At 44.2% G+C, this 24,104-nt stretch overlaps 1 protein-coding gene across 3 annotated transcripts in view; it reads right to left on the bottom strand.

Annotated features, from left to right (window-relative positions):
* The window catches only part of LOC138957663 (unconventional myosin-XV-like), a 225,759-nt gene that overhangs the window by 131,363 nt on the left and 70,292 nt on the right, over positions 1 to 24,104 (bottom strand). For all 3 annotated transcript variants that reach the window (XM_070328742.1, XM_070328746.1, XM_070328738.1), the window contains exons 4-6: positions 22,193 to 22,256; positions 10,746 to 10,855; positions 6,144 to 6,218 (exon numbers count right to left, since the gene is read on the bottom strand). In XM_070328742.1, the coding sequence (XP_070184843.1) occupies positions 6,144 to 6,218; positions 10,746 to 10,855; positions 22,193 to 22,256 (249 nt within the window). The remainder of the gene's footprint in view (positions 1 to 6,143; positions 6,219 to 10,745; positions 10,856 to 22,192; positions 22,257 to 24,104) is intronic.

A 24,104-nucleotide genomic window follows, 5' to 3' on the forward strand; every position in this document is an offset into this window, starting at 1 on the left:
GAAACGACGGGGAAGGGAGGGGGGAGAGAGAGACTGGGAGAGAGAGACTGAGAGAGAGAGAGAGAGAGAGAGAGAAAGAGACTGAGAGAAAGAAAGAGAATTGAATTGAATAGAATTTAACTTTATTTTACAAGGATAAAGAGTGAAGGCTAGGTCTTTTCTTACATGTCCTTGTCCTTGGCAGAGAGAGAGAGAGAGACACGCACAGACACAGAGAGAGACAGCGACAGAGAGAGAGGCAGCCGGGGAGGGACAGCCGGAGACAGACATACAGACAGACGGAAGGGAGCCAAAGGAGAGTTGGAGGGAGGGGGGAGGGGGTGGAGAGACAGACAGAAAGGTGAGATGATCGGTTGCATCCATAAGCTTGCAGCCGTTCATCAAAACACTGAATTCACACCGCCAAAACCGGCCATCAGCCAATTGCGGGCATATTTTATTGATTGACTAACAGGGATTTACCAATGGTCAATGGGTTTGGTGTTCAAAACTCATTGAAGTAAAGGCCCCACAACGATTTTCCCAACACTTCGACTTAAGTCAGTTTACATTCATTCCGTGCATGCAGGTTGTACTGAATTTATTCAGATCAAGTCTTCTCTGTATGTTCCTAGTTCAGTGCTGCCTAACTTGAATAGCATCAACAGAAGGGCAAAAGCTCATCAACATTACACACAATGTTTACTTTAACAATGAACACCCGCAAAGTATTAACAGCAAACTTGACACTTCTCCCAGTCAGAGATTGTAACATTGTACTGAATCTGGGCCTGGTGCCAACAGACCCCCCCCCCCCCCCCCCCTCCCGCTGTTTCTAGCAGTCATTCTTATTTCCCAGGGCCCAGCAAAGAGACAAGGCGGCAGTACGATTGACGGCTTGGTATGAAGTTCACACCATTCAATTCTAACTTTTATCCCGTCTCCAAAGTTTACGACTTTGTTTTGATTCGCTTTATGGAGTACTCCGTTCTTATTTCAAGTCATTTTCTCTCTTGCATAATACGCCAGGCAGAGAAAACAGATTGCGGAGCGGATTGGGTTGCTTCGCTAAGCCATTGTGACAGTTGCAGATTAAGTAAAGATCACACACGCACACACACATGCACACACACATACACACACACTAACACACACACACACACTAACACACACACTAACACACATACTCACACACACACACATACACACACACACACACATACATACACACACATACACACACATACACACTAACACACTCACACTGGCACACACACACTGACACACACACACACACAAACACACACACACACACTGACACACACACACACACGCACGCACGCACGCAGAAACACACACGGACACAGACACAGACAGTGAGACACACACACACACACACACACACACACACGGCACACACACAATCACACGAACGTTCATAATCAATCATTTAATGCGAGCACAGCGGCATGCATGCACCCACGCATATGAAAGACGCAATGCATAACACACACACCATGGACGTTGCAATGCATAGCCATCAAACAGGGAGGAGGAACGGAAAACACACCTGTTTGTTTCAATCCACACCCTCTTGCACGTAACTGCTATCACTTTTACGCACCATATTCATCGCATTGTTTTGCTTCTGTTTTACACTTGGTGAATCACCCACGTTTTGAAGGCGACCTAGTCTTCCCGACTTTCTCCTACCTTCCTCACTCCCCCCCCCCCCTTTAACCCCCCCCCCCCCCTTCTCCCTACCGGTCCTTCTTTCGCATATATCTCCCTCCCCCCCCCCCCCCCCCCCCCCCGCCCTTCCCCTCCACCTTTTTTTTTCAAGTCAAACAGTTTATTTACCAAATGCAAAGCACAGGATTTTGTTATGGTGTATGCATCCAAACTTCACACTCCTTCCACACGCATATTATATCATAATAAATATGTACAGATAAAGTGTTCAATTTCACTGGGCCTATTTACATGTGTACACCAACCAGACAGTTCAAAACGGACTGGTTGTTCTTTTAGCACCAATTTGACAGGAGTAATCACAGGTTACATGGATAAAGATAAATGAATTCCCTAAAATCATATCTAAAAATATAGTCATCAATATAATAAATCCGAGTACATGCTAACACAGTTATTCAAAGGACACAACCCTTACATCTATTAAGATATTTCATTTAAGGATACTCGATCCCTTTCAAAACTTTAACTGACACATATCACAAATCTAACAGATCTAAGAACGATCCACCATTGAGGCCGCAAGGACTGCCCCAGGAAAGAAACTGTTTCTGAAACGAGAAGTCCTGCTCTTCAGAGCGCGGAAGCGCTTGCCTGACGGGAGGAGCTCGAACAGATGGCCGGCTGGGTGAGATGAGTCTGCCACTATACCCCTAGCTCTCTTTGCTAAACGTCTCGCTGCCCCCCCATAATTATGTTGTCTTGCCGTGCATGGCCGACACCTCAATGAGATTTCATCCTATTGTCGCAGTTTTGATCCCATCCCTTTCTTGTTTGTTCAGGATTCAAACTTTATCAATCCACCTCAGGGGGATTTTTATGGAGGTAAAAGTAATTTGACCGAGTTGTGAATATCAATCAATGATGAAATCGACGTAGTTAAACATTATTGTCAAAGGCAAAACACTGATCTTGTTTTGTCTTTGGGAGATGAATAATCCGAACGAGCGACTGGTGTCTCAACCAAAGCATCACACACTCACACACACACTGTGATGCGCGCACGCCACGCACACACGAACACGCACGCACTCATGCACTTACGCACGCGCACACACACACACACTCAGTCACACACACACACACACACACGCACACACACACTGACACACACACTGTGAAGCACGCACGCAAGCACATACGCACGCAATACACACACTAACACACACACATGCGCGCGCAGACACACACTAACACACACACATGCTAGGTTTTTCTTTGCCGGAGTGGGTGCCGTTCTTCCCAAAGAGCTATTTCTGGAGTATATATATATAATAACTTTGTATATATCAGGGAAGTAAACATGCACAAAAATCGTCCCAGTGACCCATTCAATCTTTACTCAGACTTGGCATGCGCCTGATATTTGGACCAACTCCTAACAACAGTCAATAGAAGTGCACTCATTCGTTTATTGAAACGACTGAAACGACTGAAAGCACTTCTCTATTGACATCGCATAAGAAACTCAGTCCCTGTGCAAAGCAAAAATGTTCATGCCTGAAGAGCATTCATGTATGAACCGTGACAGTATTTTTCCGAAAACCAAAACAAACGGCAAAAGGCAACTGCACGGTTATAGCATTTCTCGCAAATCGAAACAACTTCGGGTTTGAAACGTGCTCTCCCTGTATGTTCAACGGACCGTGTCTGGCAAAAAGAAATCAGGTGAAAAAAACTGATGTAACAACACCGAGAAGCATAAACCAAAGGTGGATATGACTGTTATATCGCCCTCATGAATAATCCAGTGCTTGTTGACATGTTGGCTCCGACAGACATCACCGAATCATGTGGTGATATCGAAGAAAGACTGGGCGAGTCTCAAGACACGATCATCACTAATAACGCATGCGTTACTTCAAACTCTATGCAGTTCACCTCCTGGAGTGCATATTATTATTCATGACAGACAATACACACACTCAACATTATCCAGATACGAAAATGCGATTATTTTATTATCGCCAAAATGTGGGGCACGCTGCGCAAAACTCTGTAGAACGGACACTTTTTTCTTTTTTTTCATTTACAATTTTTTTTTTATTTGTTTTTTTTTTTACAGCATTTGACCCACAGTGAAGACTCATGATGTGATTTTCTACTTTGCTCGAGAAACTCAACATAATTTCGTCCAAAATTTCCAGATTAAAAAAGTCTGTCACAGCAAATTTGTGTGTCATTACTTTCACCTAAAAGTTGTGCTTGGCAGGCAATGGTCACTAACTTCTTCGAACAAGGTTCTATCAAAATGTACAGCAAGCAGTACTCATCGTGCTCTGGTCAAAAGGGAGCCAGTGCAGATTCAGAGTTAAAACTCCTCTGTTCGTGATTTTAATATTGCAAAAACAACAAAACTGTTACTGAATACGCGCATGCACTGAAGACTGAACACAGACATCATACAAACACAGACACGAACATACATACACAGATTCTTGCACAGGCAGACACACAGATACAGACAGACAGACTGACACACAGACAGACACGACACACAGACCAGACAGACACAGACAGACACACACACACACACACACATACACACACACACACCTTTAATGTCTCGTTTTATAGCTCAAATAAAATTCTTCAGCGTTCACTCAGTCACATCAAACCAATGCGTTGAGCGTTCCTATTTTTCAGGGAAATAAACCAAAACACCCACTGAGCCTAAAGTCCCATAAACTCACATTATGTCAAATCGAACACATTGGACTATGAATGGGAGTCATGAACTCTCTTGTAAGAAGAGCAAATCAGTAACAAACAAATGCATAAGGGCACCAAAGAAGAAAAACAGAAGGAGGAGTCTGGGTGAAAACGTCCATACAGACAATTATGCTGACAGTAATACATAAAACCGTGTTATTGTAAAAAAAATATATTGTCAATTGAACAAAGAAACACACAGTCAATGAACGTCTTTCTCTCTCTCTCTCTCTCTCTCTCTCTCTCTCTCTCTCTCTCTCTCTCTCTCTCTCTCTCTCTCTCTCTCTCTCTCTCTCTCTCTCAGTCTTTCTCTCTCTCTGTGCCCCCATCCCCTTTTCTCTCTTTGCCACTTGTGGTATTAACGTGATTGGCCTGACCCCCATCACCCTCCGTCATCATCCCCTCCTCATGCCCCCTTCCTACACATCATCATCCTTAAAGTCTTCAGAGTTGTTTCAAGTTTATTCACCAGCGCACTCTCTCTCTCTCTCTCTCTCTCTCTCTCTCTCTCTCTCTCTCTCAGCTCTCTCTCTCTCTCTCTCTCTCTCTCTCTAATAAAGTTCTGAGTCCGAGTCTGAGTCTCTCTCTCTCTCTCTCTTTCACAATCTGACTCTCTCCCTCTCCCTCTCTCTATCACACACTCTCTCTATCTCTGCCAACTCATCTCTCTCTCTCTCTCTCTCTCTCTCTCTCTCTCTCTCTCTCTCTCTCTCTCTCTCTTTCTTTCCTTCCTTGTATCCTTCCTTTTATTCTTCCTTCCCCCATCTTACCCATTCAAATGTCTACATGTATTTATTTTCAGCGTTAGCTGGGAGACAAGAGACGGCGGCAAAGAATGCAAAATAAAACTCCGTCCCGCCAGCACTTACCACAGTTATGGCTATGCAAAGTCAGTCAGTAAATTCGTTTGTGTCCGAATTTCTGAGTTTGGAATTTTCATCGCACTGAAAAAAGTTCTGATGCGCAGAGACAGTTGTGTACGCTGGTTTGTTTGTTTTGAGTTTTATTGTATTGTTTTCGTTCTCGTTTGAAAGAGGATGGTTATTTGTTTGCAGTTCTTTTCACTCTTTCATCAACAAATTTGAATGGGGTGAGTGGATCTCTTGTCAAAAAAATAAGCAACGCTGTGTGTGCGTGCGCGCGCATGCGTGCGTGTAATTGTGTGTGTGTGTTTTGTGTGTGTGTGTGCGTGTGTGTGGGTGCGTGTGTTTGTGTGTGTGCGTGTGTGTGTGTGCATGCGTGTGTGTGTGCGTGCGTGCGTGCGTGTGTGCGTGCGCGCGTGCGTGTTTTGGGTGTGCGCGTGCGTGTGTGTTTGTCAGTGTGTGTATTTATTAAGCACAGGTATACATCCTTGAGTGAAACCGCATCACCTTGCCTTTATTGTAATAAAACTGGTTGTGTAAATGCGATAGCTTGTTGCTTGGAATTGCAAGAAGGGAGGGGGGTGGTGTAGACAAGGACTTCAAAGTGAAATATGCAGCCTTGTATGCTTATTTGCCTTCAGTAAAAGTGCACACAGTAATAACGTTCAAAAGGACTCAATATACACAGCAAAACACTACAACAACAACAACAACAACAACAACACAAAGGAAAAACATAGAAACACACTCAAAACAGAACATAAAACATAATGCACAGATGCATACATGCCCGCGCGCACACACACACACACACGTACGTGCACACAGACAACTGACCTGATGACCAGCACCTGGTTCTCCCGTTCCTTGACCATCTTGCTGTAAGACGCACTGCCGATGGCGAACAGGTGACTGAAACACACAGCGACAATTGGATGTCAGTCACTTGACCATCATAACCAAGAGAGGCAGAGTGCTGATGATTACATCAAAGACATAATTATATCACAATATAAAGATACTTTCATATATCAGAATATCCCCTTTGGGGGTAAGCTTCCTTTTGAAATCAAAGGTATCCTAGAGGATTTGTTTTTTATTTTTTACATTACCAGTGTCAGATATTTATATTTTGCACATCTGCTGTAAATTACTACCAGTACCAGTTATGAAATTCTCTCTCTTCATGTCATTGTTGTGTGACAGGGGAGGCTACCGCTCCTTTCACAGTAGACTCTCCACCCGAGTTGTTGGCCTTTAAGTCAACACCGGAGTATTGTGGAATTCTGTTTGTGATGAGGTCTGGTGGTTTCCGATTGTCTGTATGTTCATTGCATAACAGTTTTTATAGGGCTAAGAAATTAGCCCTAACATTTTCAATCCTGTTTGATTGCACTTCGCCTCCCGAGGTGATCGTAGTGTTTCGGCACTCGGTTACAGTTGTGTAACAAGAGAGAAAAAGAAGGCCCCCTCCCCTCAAACAAGAACAGCTTCATGTGGAATAATTCATAATTCAACAAAGCAGACTGTTTTAAAAACTGTAATAAAAAGTATTATTGGTATTTCTTGACTAAGCCTGTTTCTACGGATTAAACCACAAAAGCTCCGGATTCAGAATGGCTTATTTCTGCCATAAAGACAAAGGGGCATTACATATTTTCACCAGGGTGACATAAAAAAAGGCAACAACAGACAGCATTGAAAGCAGACAAACAGCAACAGACACACTGTCACACAACATTGAGGAGATCTTTGTCTGGGGGTGAGCAGCGGTATGATGAGAGAAGGGGATGGACACAGAAGATGCAAAGTGGCGGCAAGATGGTTGACGGGAAGGGAGATAGAGTTGGGGGTGAGGTGGGGGGGGGGGGGGGTAGTGGGGGGGAGGGGGTGCAGTCTGGGCGTCCTGTCCCCAGGTGTTTATTGTGCAACAGGTGAGAGATGGGAGAGACCAAATGAACGGCGTGTGCCGGCCAATGCCAGGTTCAATTTGATCTCGCCCCGGTCCAATTTGCCCTCGCCTTCTCGCCGTCAAACAGGGGCGAGGGGTCTTGCTCTGAAGTTTGTCTTCCCACTTAGTTCCCTGACCACTGTGACACTGAATTTTGCTACACTGAAATACCAATTGTTGCACCCCGTTGCTGCTAGCAGTTCACTGCTTCTCAGTGTTTTGCTTGTTCCAATGCTGTCAACGGTCGCAGTTGGTTGCTACTCAGTTGAAAGTGCTTCACCCCTGTCCCTGTTAGAAGTTGGTTGCTCAGTTTTGTTTTCCCCGTCTCCTCTCTGTCGCCGATACTGTGATAGTATGTTGGTTGCCTGTCTTTTACTTGTTCAAGTTCTGTCACCGGTCGCAGTTATGATAGTTGAGCCTGCTTCACTTCTGTCGCTGCCAGAAGTGGGTTGCTTCTGTTTCGCCTGTCTCGGCTGATAATGTCCATACTAAGCAGTAGGTGCCTTCTATTGTGCTTGTGTCAGCGCTGTCGCCGATCGCAGATGGCTGCTTGTGTTTTGTCTGTTCATCGTGATCGAAGAGAGCTGTTGGTTGTTACTGTTTCACCTTTTTTTTAGCAGGTCGATGTCGCTTGTGTAACGCTATTGTGTTGTGTGTAATTGTTGGCGGTCACATTGACACTGTGCATGGTCGAGGAAGGTAGGGGGTGGCGTGGGCTGGGCTGGAGGACTCTTGCACAGACTCCCACGCACATGTGAGCAAATATTCTCCGTGTGTTGATCAGTCTCCTGTCCTAACCTCTTTATTGGTGTGCCATCATAACTGTTTGAATAAACCCGGGGCCCCCTTCCCTCTGCCACTTTTTCTTTTGGATGTCGTCTGTGATATTGCTCTCAGCCCCCTCCCTCCCCAGTACTCAGCTTAGCCATCCACATACAAGCCTGTGCCGAGCCATCATGGACGGTTGAGTCAACGTCTAAACTTTCCTTTCCTCTTTGAGCTAATATTTATACTGATATTCATTATTCCGTCATTTAGCCCTTCTAACCGTTTTCCCATATTCCTCCCCCTCCTTCTCCCTCACTAACAGACGAATTCTGAAACTAACTCAGTCGGGGTTTTATGGGTTGTCAAAAAGAGAATTCCCTCTCTTTTTCTTGGAGAAATAGTAGAAGAGCCAATCACTAGCGAGGGGTATATCTGAAACACGTGCAAAGGCCGGGAGCACGTATGAATGTCTGTGTCCCGCGACGCCGAGAAAAAGCACGAGTGTTCATTTACAATCCAAACACCCGACGGAGTTATTTCCGATATTCGTCTATTCCTGTGTTGTCTATGCGGCAAGGTCAGGACTACACGTGGTTCACGTCCCCTCTTCTTCTATCCTAACCCTGCTTCGACATGCAGTCTTCCGCCGCTCACCCGCCTGTGTCTGACGTGTCTGAAAACACCTCCACGTGGAGGAGTTTTGCAGCCAGGCCAGTGAAGATAAAAAGGAAAAAATTTCTCTGCTCGCGCGGCAGCAAGCAGGATGTCTCTAAACTGCGCTAGCACATCAGTGTCACTACCAAGTTAGGGTTCTGCCTTAATTTGTCCATTTTGTTTTAAAAGTAGATGCTACAGTCTAAACTTTTTCCTGCAATTCTGTTCACATGGAACTCTACCGACAACCTTGCCCTCCCCGTGCCTCGTCTTTTATATGGCCAAACACTGAGAACCTTCAGCACTGACCATAGGCGAATTCCGGAAATAACTCTGTCGGGTTTGTTTGGTTTGTGAAAGAGTGAACGCTCTTGCTTTTATTGAGGCAAACTTTCGACACGAGCTCCTTGTCCATGTGTTTTAGACACACCCCTCGCTAGTGACTGGCCTATAATGTCACGTGGGAGAGTCTGACTCACTAAAACCAAGGGTATTCACTCTTTCACAACCCATACACACCCGACAGAGTTATTTCCGTTATTCAATGCTGTTTCGACAACGCGGCCCCGTCCATCCCCCTACCTGACTCTTTCGGGCAGTGATTGTTGGCAGAACAGCAAAGCCGTTTGGGATTCTTTCTTGTTCCTTGACCCCCTGCACCTGCTCTCCGACCCTCCCAATTCGGGGTTTGAACCTAGGGACAACAGGCTATTACTCAGCTCCACCCTCGGACCCTCCTTCCTGGTGTCACGGCATTCGACGGCTGATCAGATAACACGCTGATAACCTGTCTGTGGTTCGCGCGGTGGAAAAAAATGCATGAAGAATGACAGGAACGAAGAAAAGAAGGGAGGAAGGAAGGACGGGAAAAAGTTTCTTGCAGTTGGTTATTTAAAAGGTCGTCTAACTTGGGAGAAAGCTCGCATGTCAAATCGCCTGCCTGCATATGTGTCTATTTAAGTTCCGGTCTATTGAAGCAAAACAGCATTTTCAAAGCTATTTGTCTGCACTTCAAGGCTCACTTACTCATACTCCACTTTGATACGGGACTGTTTCTTACGGTTGGTTTATCGTGAATGGATTGAGTCTGAATAAAGTTCAATGTTCACTAAAACCAATAACGCCTCTTATCCAAAAAGGCTCTGCCCCTTCCACGAAACCCCAGAGGGCTTGAGTCGACTAAAATTTAAAATATCCTCATTAGTAATATCATTGTAATCTCCAGTGTATCCGTCCAGCCTGAGGATGGTCAACCTGTGTACTGAATTAATCACCAACCCCGGATACAGCGATTAACATTTACACAACAAATATAAATACATGTACACATAAATCTCTTGACTTGACTCATATACTCGTAACACCTGATGAACGAACTGGCAAGTATGCTGCGACAATCTCAACACACAAACTCTGTCTCTCATTGTAACCACCCCCCTTGGGCACGAGACACAATGACTGTCACATCTATCACACACAGCTGTGAGATAGCTATATTTATGCTCCATTTGTTCTGGGGTGGGGGCGGGTAAGGGTGGTGGAGAGTAGTGGAGAGCAGGTAGGTATAATGATGCCGGTCAGACAAGGTCATACATAAAGTACATGAAAAGGTCAGGTGGTTTCGCGCTTATATACATCGGCTTCTTTTGTGAGAGACTGGGGGCGACAGTATTAGTCATATATATGTCAGTCTATTTGTTGTTGTTGCTGTTGTTGTTGTTGTCGTTGTTGTCGTCGTCGCTACTGCTGTAGTCATCGTCGTCGTTGTTGTTAGTCGTCGTTGTTGTTGTTGTTGTTGTTGTTGTTGTTGTTGTTGCGGTCTATTGAGGAATGACCGGTGCTTCGTTCTGACCGGTTAACCGGGCAGAGTAGAGTGTCCCATTGACGTCAAGATTACGTCTGCTGAGACTGTTCAAGAAAGGTCTGACCGAAGTGTTTCGTATCGGGCTGCTCGGACATTTTCAACTGCTCCAATATGCTGGAAACTGACACTGGCAGGTAGGTGTGACCCTATGCAATGCATGCGTGCTTTGTTCGCTGCTTTGAAGAAGAGAGTGTATACTTACGGGGGCAGGTCTCCGATCTGCTGACCCTCATAGCGTTTGACCATGTCCAGTCCATAGATGTTGAACATGCGATACGGGTTGACCGCCACCAGAATGCTGCCGATGTACGTCTGAAAAGATAGCAAAAATAATATACAGTCAAACCATTGCGACCACCTCTCGAAAGCAACAACCCGCTCACAACGGCCATTCCAATGGATCCCACACGAGTTTTTCTTCTTTAAAATTCCCTTCTCCACAGCGACCACCTGTCCATAACGATCGCTGTTGGCCGGTCCGTTGGGTGGTGGTTATAGAGGGGATCGACTGTCATCATGTGTGCTATGTACAACGATGTTTACACGTAGAGAAAGTCAGTTTCATTGTATGCACCACCCACTGACCTTACATCACCCCTCTCCCTCCCATCATCCCCACGCCCCAAGACATCGAAACATCTTGATACGGTTGACGGGCAGTCAAAAAGCGGTATCTAAACGTTACTCCTCTTCCTCCTCTAAGTCCCACTCAGTGAACTTTATACAGGGAAACCCCCCCCCCTTTTTTAAGACCGCCCGATTTAAGACTTCCCCCTCTTAAGACCTTGCTTTTAAAGATTCCTTGTCCATAACATGTGTAAATTGACCCCCATTTTAAGACTCCTTCCTTTTGAAGACCTGGTTTTCTCAGATTGTGCGAGGTCTTAAAAGGAGGGTTCCACTGTGTACAGAAGACAGTTCGGGGATTAACAACACAAAGTCGTCCCTCGTACATAAACAAGGTAAGTCTACACTGTAGCTTCTGTGCACATCCCTGTAGAGCAAAGGGATTCTTTCAAGCGTTTCGCGTTACCAAGACTAGCATCAGACACAGTTTATGGACCATCAAGCGTGTCCATTACAACAGGGGGAGGTTGAAGCACATCTGTAGGATTACGGGTACAGTCCTAGCCGTGTGAACGATCATACAGGCTGACCGCCACACATCTGTAGGATTACAGGTACAGTCCTAGCCGTGTGAACGATCATACAGGCTGACCGCCACACATCTGTAGGATTACAGGTACAGTCCTAGCCGTGTGAACGATCATACAGGCTGACCGCCACACATCTGTAGGATTACAGGTACAGTCCTAGCCGTGTGAACGATCATACAGGCTGACCGCCACACATCTGTAGGATTACAGGTACAGTCCTAGCCGTGTGAACGATCATACAGGCTGACCGCCACACATCTGTAGGATTACAGGTACAGTCCTAGCCGTGTGAACGATCATACAGGCTGACCGCCACACATCTGTAGGATTACAGGTACAGTCCTAGCCGTGTGAACGATCATACAGGCTGACCGCCACACATCTGTAGGATTACAGGTACAGTCCTAGCCGTGTGAACGATCATACAGGCTGACCGCCACACATCTGTAGGATTACAGGTACAGTCCTAGCCGTGTGAACGATCATACAGGCTGACCGCCACACATCTGTAGGATTACAGGTACAGTCCTAGCCGTGTGAACGATCATACAGGCTGACCGCCACACATCTGTAGGATTACAGGTACAGTCCTAGCCGTGTGAACGATCATACAGGCTGACCGCCACACATCTGTAGGATTACAGGTACAGTCCTAGCCGTGTGAACGATCATACAGGCTGACCGCCACACATCTGTAGGATTACAGGTACAGTCCTAGCCGTGTGAACGATCATACAGGCTGACCGCCACACATCTGTAGGATTACAGGTACAGTCCTAGCCGTGTGAACGATCATACAGGCTGACCGCCACACATCTGTAGGATTACAGGTACAGTCCTAGCCGTGTGAACGATCATACAGGCTGACCGCCACACATCTGTAGGATTACAGGTACAGTCCTAGCCGTGTGAACGATCATACAGGCTGACCGCCATACATCTGTAGGATTACAGGTACAGTCCTAGCCGTGTGAACGATCATACAGGCTGACCGCCACACATCTGTAGGATTACAGGTACAGTCCTAGCCGTGTGAACGATCATACAGGCTGACCGCCACACATCTGTAGGATTACAGGTACAGTCCTAGCCGTGTGAACGATCATACAGGCTGACCGCCACACATCTGTAGGATTACAGGTACAGTCCTAGCCGTGTGAACGATCATACAGGCTGACCGCCACACATCTGTAGGATTACAGGTACAGTCCTAGCCGTGTGAAGGATCATACAGGCTGACCGCCATACATCTGTAGGATTACAGGTACAGTCCTAGCCGTGTGAACGATCATACAGGCTGACCGCCACACATCTGTAGGATTACAGGTACAGTCCTAGCCGTGTGAACGATCATACAGGCTGACCGCCATACATCTGTAGGATTACAGGTACAGTCCTAGCCGTGTGAACGATCATACAGGCTGACCGCCACACATCTGTAGGATTACAGGTACAGTCCTAGCCGTGTGAACGATCATACAGGCTGACCGCCACACATCTGTAGGATTACAGGTACAGTCCTAGCCGTGTGAACGATCATACAGGCTGACCGCCACACATCTGTAGGATTACAGGTACAGTCCTAGCCGTGTGAACGATCATACAGGCTGACCGCCACACATCTGTAGGATTACAGGTACAGTCCTAGCCGTGTGAACGATCATACAGGCTGACCGCCACACATCTGTAGGATTACAGGTACAGTCCTAGCCGTGTGAACGATCATACAGGCTGACCGCCACACATCTGTAGGATTACAGGTACAGTCCTAGCCGTGTGAACGATCATACAGGCTGACCGCCACACATCTGTAGGATTACAGGTACAGTCCTAGCCGTGTGAACGATCATACAGGCTGACCGCCACACATCTGTAGGATTACAGGTACAGTCCTAGCCGTGTGAACGATCATACAGGCTGACCGCCACACATCTGTAGGATTACAGGTACAGTCCTAGCCGTGTGAACGATCATACAGGCTGACCGCCACACATCTGTAGGATTACAGGTACAGTCCTAGCCGTGTGAACGATCATACAGGCTGACCGCCACACATCTGTAGGATTACAGGTACAGTCCTAGCCGTGTGAACGATCATACAGGCTGACCGCCACACATCTGTAGGATTACAGGTACAGTCCTAGCCGTGTGAACGATCATACAGGCTGACCGCCACACATCTGTAGGATTACAGGTACAGTCCTAGCCGTGTGAACGATCATACAGGCTGACCGCCACACATCTGTAGGATTACAGGTACAGTCCTAGCCGTGTGAACGATCATACAGGCTGACCGCCACACATCTGTAGGATTACAGGTACAGTCCTAGCCGTGTGAACGATCATACAGGCTGACCGCCATACATCTGTAGGATTACAGGTACAGTCCTAGCCGTGTGAACGATCATACAGGCTGACCGCCACACATCTGTAGGATTACAGGTACAGTCCTAGCCGTGTGAACGATCATACAGGCTGACCGCCATACATCTGTAGGATTACAGGTACAGTCCTAGCCGTGTGAACGATCATACAGGCTGACCGCCATACATCTGTAGGATTACAGGTACAGTCCTAGCCGTGTGAACGATCATACAGGCTGACCGCCACACATCTGTAGGATTACAGGTACAGTCCTAGCCGTGTGAACGATCATACAGGCTGACCGCCACACATCTGTAGGATTACAGGTACAGTCCTAGCCGTGTGAACGATCATACAGGCTGACCGCCACACATCTGTAGGATTACAGGTACAGTCCTAGCCGTGTGAACGATCATACAGGCTGACCGCCACACATCTGTAGGATTACAGGTACAGTCCTAGCCGTGTGAACGATCATACAGGCTGACCGCCACACATCTGTAGGATTACAGGTACAGTCCTAGCCGTGTGAACGATCATACAGGCTGACCGCCACACATCTGTAGGATTACAGGTACAGTCCTAGCCGTGTGAACGATCATACAGGCTGACCGCCACACATCTGTAGGATTACAGGTACAGTCCTAGCCGTGTGAACGATCATACAGGCTGACCGCCACACATCTGTAGGATTACAGGTACAGTCCTAGCCGTGTGAACGATCATACAGGCTGACCGCCACACATCTGTAGGATTACAGGTACAGTCGTCCTAGCCGTGTGAACGATCATACAGGCTGACCGCCACACATCTGTAGGATTACAGGTACAGTCTTAGCCGTGTGAACGATCATACAGGCTGACCGCCACACATCTGTAGGATTACAGGTACAGTCTTAGCCGTGTGAACGATCATACAGGCTGACCGCCACACATCTGTAGGATTACAGGTACAGTCCTAGCCGTGTGAACGATCATACAGGCTGACCGCCACACATCTGTAGGATTACAGGTACAGTCCTAGCCGTGTGAACGATCATACAGGCTGACCGCCACACATCTGTAGGATTACAGGTACAGTCCTAACCGTGTGAACGATCATACAGGCTGACCGCCACACATCTGTAGGATTACAGGTACAGTCCTAGCCGTGTGAACGATCATACAGGCTGACCGCCACACATCTGTCCAGGCTTGTACATGTGATGAGATCATCCTTCCACTGAGACACATACCACAATCCAACAGCCTGGCTGCTACTCAGTTATGTGTGTGTGTGTGTGTGTGTGTGTGTGTGTGTGTGTGTGTGTGTGTGTGTGTGTGTGTGTGTGTGTGTATGTGTGTGTGTGTGTGTTGTTGTTGTTGTTGTTGTTGTTGTTGGGTGTCCAGCGGATGATGCGACTATCCCAGGTAAAATTCTTCAAAGATGTATGGTGATAGACAAAATGGCCTGCGCGGAAAGCAAGGTACAGTCAAACCTGTCTCTAACGACCACCCAAGGGCCACACCAACAGTGCTCCCCATAAACAGGTGCTCGTTGTGGAAAGGTAAATTATGTGGGACATAACCTCTTCTCAGTTCTGGGATCCTTCTTCGTGGTCGTAATGGACAGGTAGTTGTTATCAAGAGGTGTTTGTTATCAAGAGGTGGTCTTTATCAAGAGGTGGTGGCCAGGGCAGGTCGACTGTGCCTTAAAAGTCCCACAAGCTTTGGCCCATTAAGAACAATGGCAATGTTGATACGCTGTGTGGGATCCAAGTCTAGCCTAGAAACTCTTTTATGCGGCTCTGTTCCAAGGACAGTAGGGGAAGAGGGTCCTTTTAACCTTGAGGCAACGAAGCAGTAAAACCTTAATACGTCGTAGAGCAAAGTGAAGCTGACAGGGACCACACACTGTCGGGCGCCGTGACAGCAATTGTGGGCAAAGTTGTGAGACGAGTGCGTACTAAATTCACACCACACAAAAGGAGACTGACAACAAGTGAAGTACCTAGAGACTGAGCATGTCTGCAGCGGCGTTTCGTTGCATGTACCGAAACATGCATATGTCGTGCCCAATTCACGGAATTGCTGAATTCGCGGAAAATATGTTTGCCCATTTCGCGTAATCGGAAAACGGCGCTGCCCATTACGCAAAATCGGCAGCGTTTTGCCGATTACGCGTAATGGGCAAAAATGTTGCCGATTCCGCGAATTCGGCAATTTCGTGAAAGTTGGGCACGACATATGCATGTGGAGGTCGTTGAAAGTGAAGTCAAATAAAGATTTTTGTTAAGAAAGGTTGCGCTTAGTTCTACATATTTTATAGTTATTAAAATTCCCGCCTCAGTGGCAACCGCTAGGGCGACTAATACATGTTCTAACGTTTATCTTCGCAGAGACACTTTCCTTCATTTATCTCAAGACAAGACAAGACAAGACAAGATGTCAAATTTATTATCGGGTAATAGATAAGCAAGAATATGTTTTTTTTTATATCCAGCCTTCGCCCTAGATAGTGTCAACTAGAACAGAACAAATATAATCAAAAAACTATCACTGTTATCGCAAGTGACACTAAGTGTATCTGGGACCTCCTCTGAGATAGTATTGAAGAAGGATACTGTATCGTGACATCTAGAAGAGTTTTCAAATAGTACAAGACATCATCAAACAGGTGCGAACTAATAAAATCCTACATCGGCAGAATGAGCAGAAGGCCGCCCTCTTTGGTTGGCTAATTGCATAACAACACTAGATATATGATCGAATCAAAATTCCTGTCTCAGCGATAGGTTTATGAAATGTTGTACATGTCCACACGGAGTCATGCTTTGAGAGCACAAACACTCCTTAGTATAGGGATTCGTGTAAGTCGACTTTTAGGAGTACGGTATATCTAACTCTTCAGACATTAGTTTGTGTTATGTATCGGGACAGGTTAGTAGCTAGTTCTGCTTAAATGTACAGCCCTCCCCTTGTAAGTGATGCTTACCTGGGGGGAGACAACCCCTCCCCTTATAAGCGATGTTTACCTGGGGTGAGACAACCCCTCCCCTTGTACACAACACCATAATCGAAATAATGTCACAGATTGTCACTGCTCGGGAAGCCGTCATGATATTATTGTTGGTATGTGTGCTAGTGGAGGGATGGTCTTGTCCCATGTAAAAGTCTAGGCATACATCTGAGACGTTCGTTTACACGGGAACGGCTGTATCCAGAAACCGCCTAGACATTTCTAAGAAGCAAAGTTCCACAGGGTGCCATCGAGATAGACGATGAAAGGGTGGCAGTGCTTTCAAATCGTGATTTTGGTTTTCCGGGATAAGTGCTGAAAACTGAATATCTGAGATTTGGCAACGACTACGTTTAAACTTTGATTTCACAATTGTTAAAACCCACCAACCTGTACACGAATTTCTTTAAACTATTGTGGAACGGGTACTCGGTTAATATCACACGCTCTAAATAAATTATCAACTCTGAATAGCAGTCGCAAGAGGTCTTAGCTTTAGTTATGCCCGGCTAGCACTGTTATCCTGGCCTGCTTTCAATAACTTCAAAGGCAGGAAATCGTCTGCCTTTGAGACTGAAGTTTTTAGGCCCGACCTTCTTGGAAAGACAGAGCGACTTCAGAATTAACGGGTAGACAAATACCCCGACACCAAATAATTTCATGAAGCAGGTTTCAGGTCTCGTAAAGCTCATGCCACACATTTTTTTCTCCAAAATTTTAATCCATCAATAAACACGTGTAAACAAACATGGTAACTGTGTGTTTTCTGTTTATACACATACTTTCTCATTTACATGCTTTACCTTAAATCAGAGACACTAAACAATTTGTTTCTAATTAATAAAACGTCAGACTAACGAAATCTCAAAACAACATGATTTCCAAATAATGTCCAGTGTTAATCGTGAATCGTTTTTTTTTAAATGCTTACGCACATCTTTGCGAGTTTGTTTGTTTGTTTGTTCGTTCATGGACTGAAACTCCCACGGCTTTTACGTGTATGACCGTTTTTACCCCGCCATTTAGGCAGCCATACGCCGCTTTCGGAGGAAGCATGCTGGGTATTTTCGTGTTTCTATAACCCACCGAACTCTGACATGGATTACAGGATCTTTTTCGTGCGCACTTGGTCTTGTGTTTGCGTGTACACACGGGGGTGTTCGGACACCGAGGAGAGTCTGCACACAAAGTTGACTCTGAGAAATAAATCTCTCGCCGAACGTGGGGACGAACTCACGCTGACAGCGGCCAACTGGATACAAATCCAGCGCGCTACCGACTGAGCTACATCCCCGCCCATCTTTGCGAGTAAAATAATATGATTAATCTTCTTCATATTTTTGCTGTTACTTTTAATACCAAACAGCACATCTGTAACTTTCAACCTAATTCTTTCGCCAATGTTTACAAATATGTACATTTCAATATATTTCCAAAACCTGAGCACGGTTGGGCATTCAAAGAAAAAATGCTCCAATACATCAAGTTCATCCTCACAATATATGTACAGTTTTTATCAGCCTTCACTTTCATTTTACCCAATAAAATATTAGTTGGATAAATCTTTTGCAATATTTTCCAATGCAGTACACGTAATTGAACTTCACTAGTGACAAGTTCTAATTCCTTTTGTCAATTTCAAATCCTAACTTTCTTCTCCAAAATCCTTCTGAACAGGGTGGGCTGTATTTTTTTCCTACGAGAATCTTTCGAATTTCTTTTACTGATCTCACTTTTTTTCCACAAAAGGTCGGAATGTCACAGACTGAACAATTTACATCGTCTATAGCTACATTTCTTAAAAGGAGATGTACAGCTGTACGAACAACATTGTACTCAAGCAATCTATTTGCAGTGTAGCCAGTTCTTTCACACACTTCTTCATAGGTAGCAAACAGGTAGCCAAATAGGTAGCCACACAGTTTATAACGCACGCCAAAGCGGCGACAACATTTTTTTTTTTTAAATCGTGAAGTCAATTCTAAATCTCTTCAAGCTCTTGTAACTCAATCTATACAATGCACAATAACACATATCTCCCCTTTCCAATCTTTTTCACCCTTTTTAAATTAGTTTTACGCTGTCCATGGCCCCAAATGCCCCCTTCAGTTCCAAGTCTTTTGTCATGACACATAATGTCTGTATAGACGCGAAACCATAGAAAAGAGGTGAAGAGCTATTAATTTCTCCTCGAGGTATGATCGCCTGAGCCCCCAAGACAGTGTGAAATCTGAACCTTGTATTTTCGTGTCACAAAGACCTTAGGTTCAAGGTGGCAGAAGACACGGGATTTTCCATCCTCAAACAAATATTCACAGTTTAAACTATGAATGATTTGATAACCTTTTTTCATCGGATAATGCAATATTTTTGACGAGAATATTTTCAAACAACGGTTTGGTTTTTAACAGAATTGAAATAATAACTTGAGCAGTTTGTATATTATGCGGCTGCACTTTACTATGACGAAGCTTGCTGTGTCTTACTTGTCTTAAGTCCGTTTGAAATACGCTATATCCCACTATTTGTGGCTGAGTCATGTTTGAAATGAATTACATGAGACGTCAAGTCTGTCGCTTTTTTGAAATCGTCAACTCGGATTTTAAAGGCAGTTAAATCACATCAAGTAGTATTGGATTCAAACACAGAAAAAAGCCTTCTCTCAACAACAGGACAAAATTAAGAAAGCTACGGAGATTTCATATACAACTTCCTCAGAAAAACGCTGTTGTAACCAGAATAACATAAATAAATAAAGATTAAATGTACAAGCGAGGAAAGATTAAAGTTGCTTCAATGGAAAATAGTACATAATATTTACCCCACAAACATTTTACTCCACAAGATGAAGTTGAAAGAAAATAATTTGTGTAGTCTTTGTAACGAAATAGATTATATTGAGCACTTTTTTTGGAAATGTAGAAAAATGAAGTTATTTTGGGAACATATTATTAGATGTATTTTTGTTAATACGAACATGTTATATCAACAGAACATGATGTATTGTTTGGTTATTTACCAGGAATGCATACCCCAACAAACAAAATTATAAATCATATTTTGTTGATAGCAAAAATGTGTATCAGCAAGTTTAGATATGGTAGGCCTATTGATTTAAATGTAATGTTTAATTGCGAATTAGGGTTGAGACGTTTGAGACGTTTGAGTATTTTGTAAATGAAAATGTTTAAGTATATGTGCATATGTATGTGTGTGTGTGGATTCATGATTATGTTGATGTCGCAAATTTTGACACCGCAGACACAACCGCATAGATTAATACATTCTTGTCCATTTATGTATTGTAAGAAATCGCGCCAAAAGTAAATGTTAAATGTGCTGTGCCACATATTAATGTACAGTTAAACATACAGATAGATACCAAGTGTGGTATATAATGTTATTGTTTATCGATTAAAAGGGCACGCTTAAGCGTCTTCCCAAAAGTAAAATAAAAACAAAAAATAAAAAAAATAAAAAAATAAAGATAGAAAGAAAGAAAGAAAGAAAGAAAACGAAATAATTCTCTGCAGCAAAACCACATGGCGATTATCGCCTTACATTCCATTATCCGGGTCCTTGAGACGATTTGTCCTCGTTGTGATCCACTTGACAAGGTGACAGCCATATTTCTCAGAAAGCGGCATGCAAAGTTGCACCCCACTGCAGTCTACAAGATTGCCTATGGGGAAGCGATTTGCACCTAATAACAGCTCTATAAAGATCTACAATGGGGGAGCTGTCTGCTTCTCTTTTGTCGTGAAGCTTGCCGTGGGGTGTGCAAAAACTGTAACTGGATTGTATTTATCGTCTGCCACAGCAAACATGGCGGCGGTTTATTTTACATGTCCCTACCGTGAGTGCAATCATACTGTCCCATTTCTATTTAAAGCTAGCGTTTCCCCCCCCCACACACACACACACACAAACACACCCACACATACCGGTTTTGTGTCATACTTCCCTATTTCTTTTGAAGTTGACACCCATTCCCCCTGGACAATCTTACCGCAATTGTTGAAGCAGGATTTGTTGCCTTAGCTTACAGTGAAATTCCATGTTTTATCATGTGTGCATTGTGGGGTTTGCACGAACCACTTGGACGACCTACAATAAGTGCATGGTGTCTTACTGGTGTGCGTGTCTGTGGTAACGTTCGTTGCTGTGTGCATGTCTCCATGTGCGAAATACGTCAAACATGTACGCCTTGGCAGGGAAAAGATGGCAGAATGACTCTTTCCAAAAGAGTTATTTTCCATGCGCAATAATGATACATTACATAACTTTTTTTATGTTAGTTTTGGTTACGAAGTTAAGTTCTCAACTATAAACTCTTTATTTTTTAAGTTTCCGTTGCGTTCTCAAAGATTTGAAGACGACTTTCCCAATAGATAACACAAATAAATAAACTCAGAGTGTTTGTCATCTCTAAGTGCTAACTGTACGCAGAACTAAAATGACAAATTATAAATAAAATTAAAACAGATATAAGTTATTGCCAACAGGTGTTTTTTGTTCGTTTGGGTGTGGGGTGTTTTTTTCATTAAAACTGGACAGTTCGCACAATTTAGCACGAATGTAACTTAAAGGTCCTTGTCTACATTTTTATACCGAAATCGCCATTTGACCATTAAAATGCAGAGTCTATTATCTACAATTATCAACAATACACCCCCTTTCGATCAGGAAAGACGAAGCCAGTGTAGCCGTTTGAAAATTCATTGTAGTATTCCAACGTAGTACTCATAGTAGGATATCCTTATTTGGAAAATGCCAAGCGCAAAACTCCTCTCAAATCCCGTGCATTTCGTGCGTTTAAAAAAAAAAAGCGTGGACAGCGCTCCATTGTCAAACTGTTGCTGCACTTGTTTGGGCGTGGCTATAAGCATAGTGACATTAATTTGATTGGTCAGTATTTTTAGGCAAAGCACATGTTCTCACACTACCCAAAAATAAAATCTTTTTTGACATATCTTTTTTTTTCTATAACTTTTTTCCCCATGGTTCATTCATCATCTGACATAACTTTTTAGCGAAATCTAACCATAAGATTATTGAAAAAAAAGCAAAAATGTGGACGACCACCTTTAAAATATTGGCACTAAACACTAATAAGAAAGCGTCAACTCACATATATGTGATCCCGGGAATATCGTATTTTCAAGTTGTGAAGGATGGTCGTTTCGTTCAGATCACTGCACACACAAAAAAACAAAAACACATGAGAACTTTCGAAACAACTGGTCTCTACCCTAACAGAAAACTATAGGCTGTTAATTTAGATAAACTCCAACATCTATATGCACACTTCTAATCAAAACAACAGCAACAGCATTACAGAGGTGGAAAAAACCATTGGATAAGAAGCAAATCAAATAATGTGAAAAATACTACACTTAAACAAAACAAAATCTAACCAACAAAGAGAGAGAGAGAGAGAGAGAGAGAGAGAGAGAGAGAGAGAGAGAGAGAGACACACACACACACACACACACACACAGACATACTGACAGATCGACAGACAAAGAGACAGACACACTGACAGATAGACAGACAGACAGACAGACAAAGAGACAGACATACTGACAGATAGACAAACAGACAGACATACTGACAGATAGACGGGCAGAGACAGACGGAAGGATGGTCGGACGGACAGACAAGTGAACCCAAGAGATAGGGGATAGGGGAAGGGTGAGTTTGCGTCGTTGTAAAAGCAACTGAGCGATACACCTAATATGTGACCCTCCACCACGAAATGAGTCGCATGTCACCTCGCGCGGTTCTGCGCTAGACTTAATATAAGTCCGGTGGGTGTCTAGTAACTGTGTGAGGGTCACCTTAGTCACAGGCTTATAACTCAAACAGTTTTCGCTCTTTTCTAAAAACGGTTTTCACCACTGAATGGAGCAGACTTTTTAGGAAAATGTAAAAATATGAAAATCATGCAAAGGTGACATGCGACTCATTTCGTGGTGGAGGGTCACATATAACATTTGCAATAAATTACCACACAAAATAAAACACTGAAAAAGAAAAAAAACTAAAAACAAAACATGTACCACCCGTAAGTAAACTAATGGAGACTATGAGCGTGCACCCGGGACATTCTTTGTCCACCCATGAATACACCTCCACCCGGCTTTTGTTTGTTTGTTTGTTTATTTGTTGCTTAACGTCCAGCCGACTACGCAGAGCCATATCAGGACGAGGAAGGGGGGGATGAAGGGGGCCACTTGTCAAGCGATTCCTGTTTACAAATGCACTAACCCATTACTTGTGTCCCAGCAGGCTTTAGTAAAACTAAATTAATACCTACTGGAAGATTACCAGTTTCCAGTATGTTAAAATAGGCTTAACCTATCTACTGCTGGACTTACATCAGAACACTAACAGATTAAACTATACATGAATCGCGAGACAAGCGGCAAGAGAAGAGATTTTTTGGAAAAAATACAGGTGAATGAGCAAGAAGGCAGAAAAAAGAAAAGAATTCATGAAGAAAAAGAGAGCATGACAGGAAAGAGGAACCAAAAATCTACCTAACAGCAAACCAGAAAGCTCCTGCGGTTCCAAAAACAGGAGGGGCCTTTAATTTCATAACCGCAGTGCCCCACTGCGGGACCTCCACCCGGCATCCTCCCCCGAAATCAACCCATCCATTCTAACCATGCATGAAATCAAAAACAAATTATCTACTCATCGTTCTAACTACTGTTCCACCCGAAATAAATCTCAAACAGGATCCAATTTAATCGTATTTATCTTTATTTAAACATGATGCCACTCCCTTGGGAAGGTATTTCTGAATCGCCCAGTCTGCCAGCATAGGCGTTCAAACAATTTAGAATCAGCTTCATAGAAATGAACACGTGCATTTTGGCTGAACGATAATGGGGATGGAAACTGATTCCCCAAATAAAATAAGCAAACAACCTGCCCAGTGGGCAAACAAACACGGTTTACAGTAGAGGAGCGTAAAAAGGCCGAACAACGCTTGGATTTGATCGAAGTCAAAATATAATTCAAGAGTTTGATTAGCG

This window comes from Littorina saxatilis, linkage group LG2 (assembly GCF_037325665.1).
Source record: "Littorina saxatilis isolate snail1 linkage group LG2, US_GU_Lsax_2.0, whole genome shotgun sequence".
Taxonomy (NCBI): Eukaryota; Metazoa; Mollusca; class Gastropoda; order Littorinimorpha; family Littorinidae; genus Littorina; species Littorina saxatilis.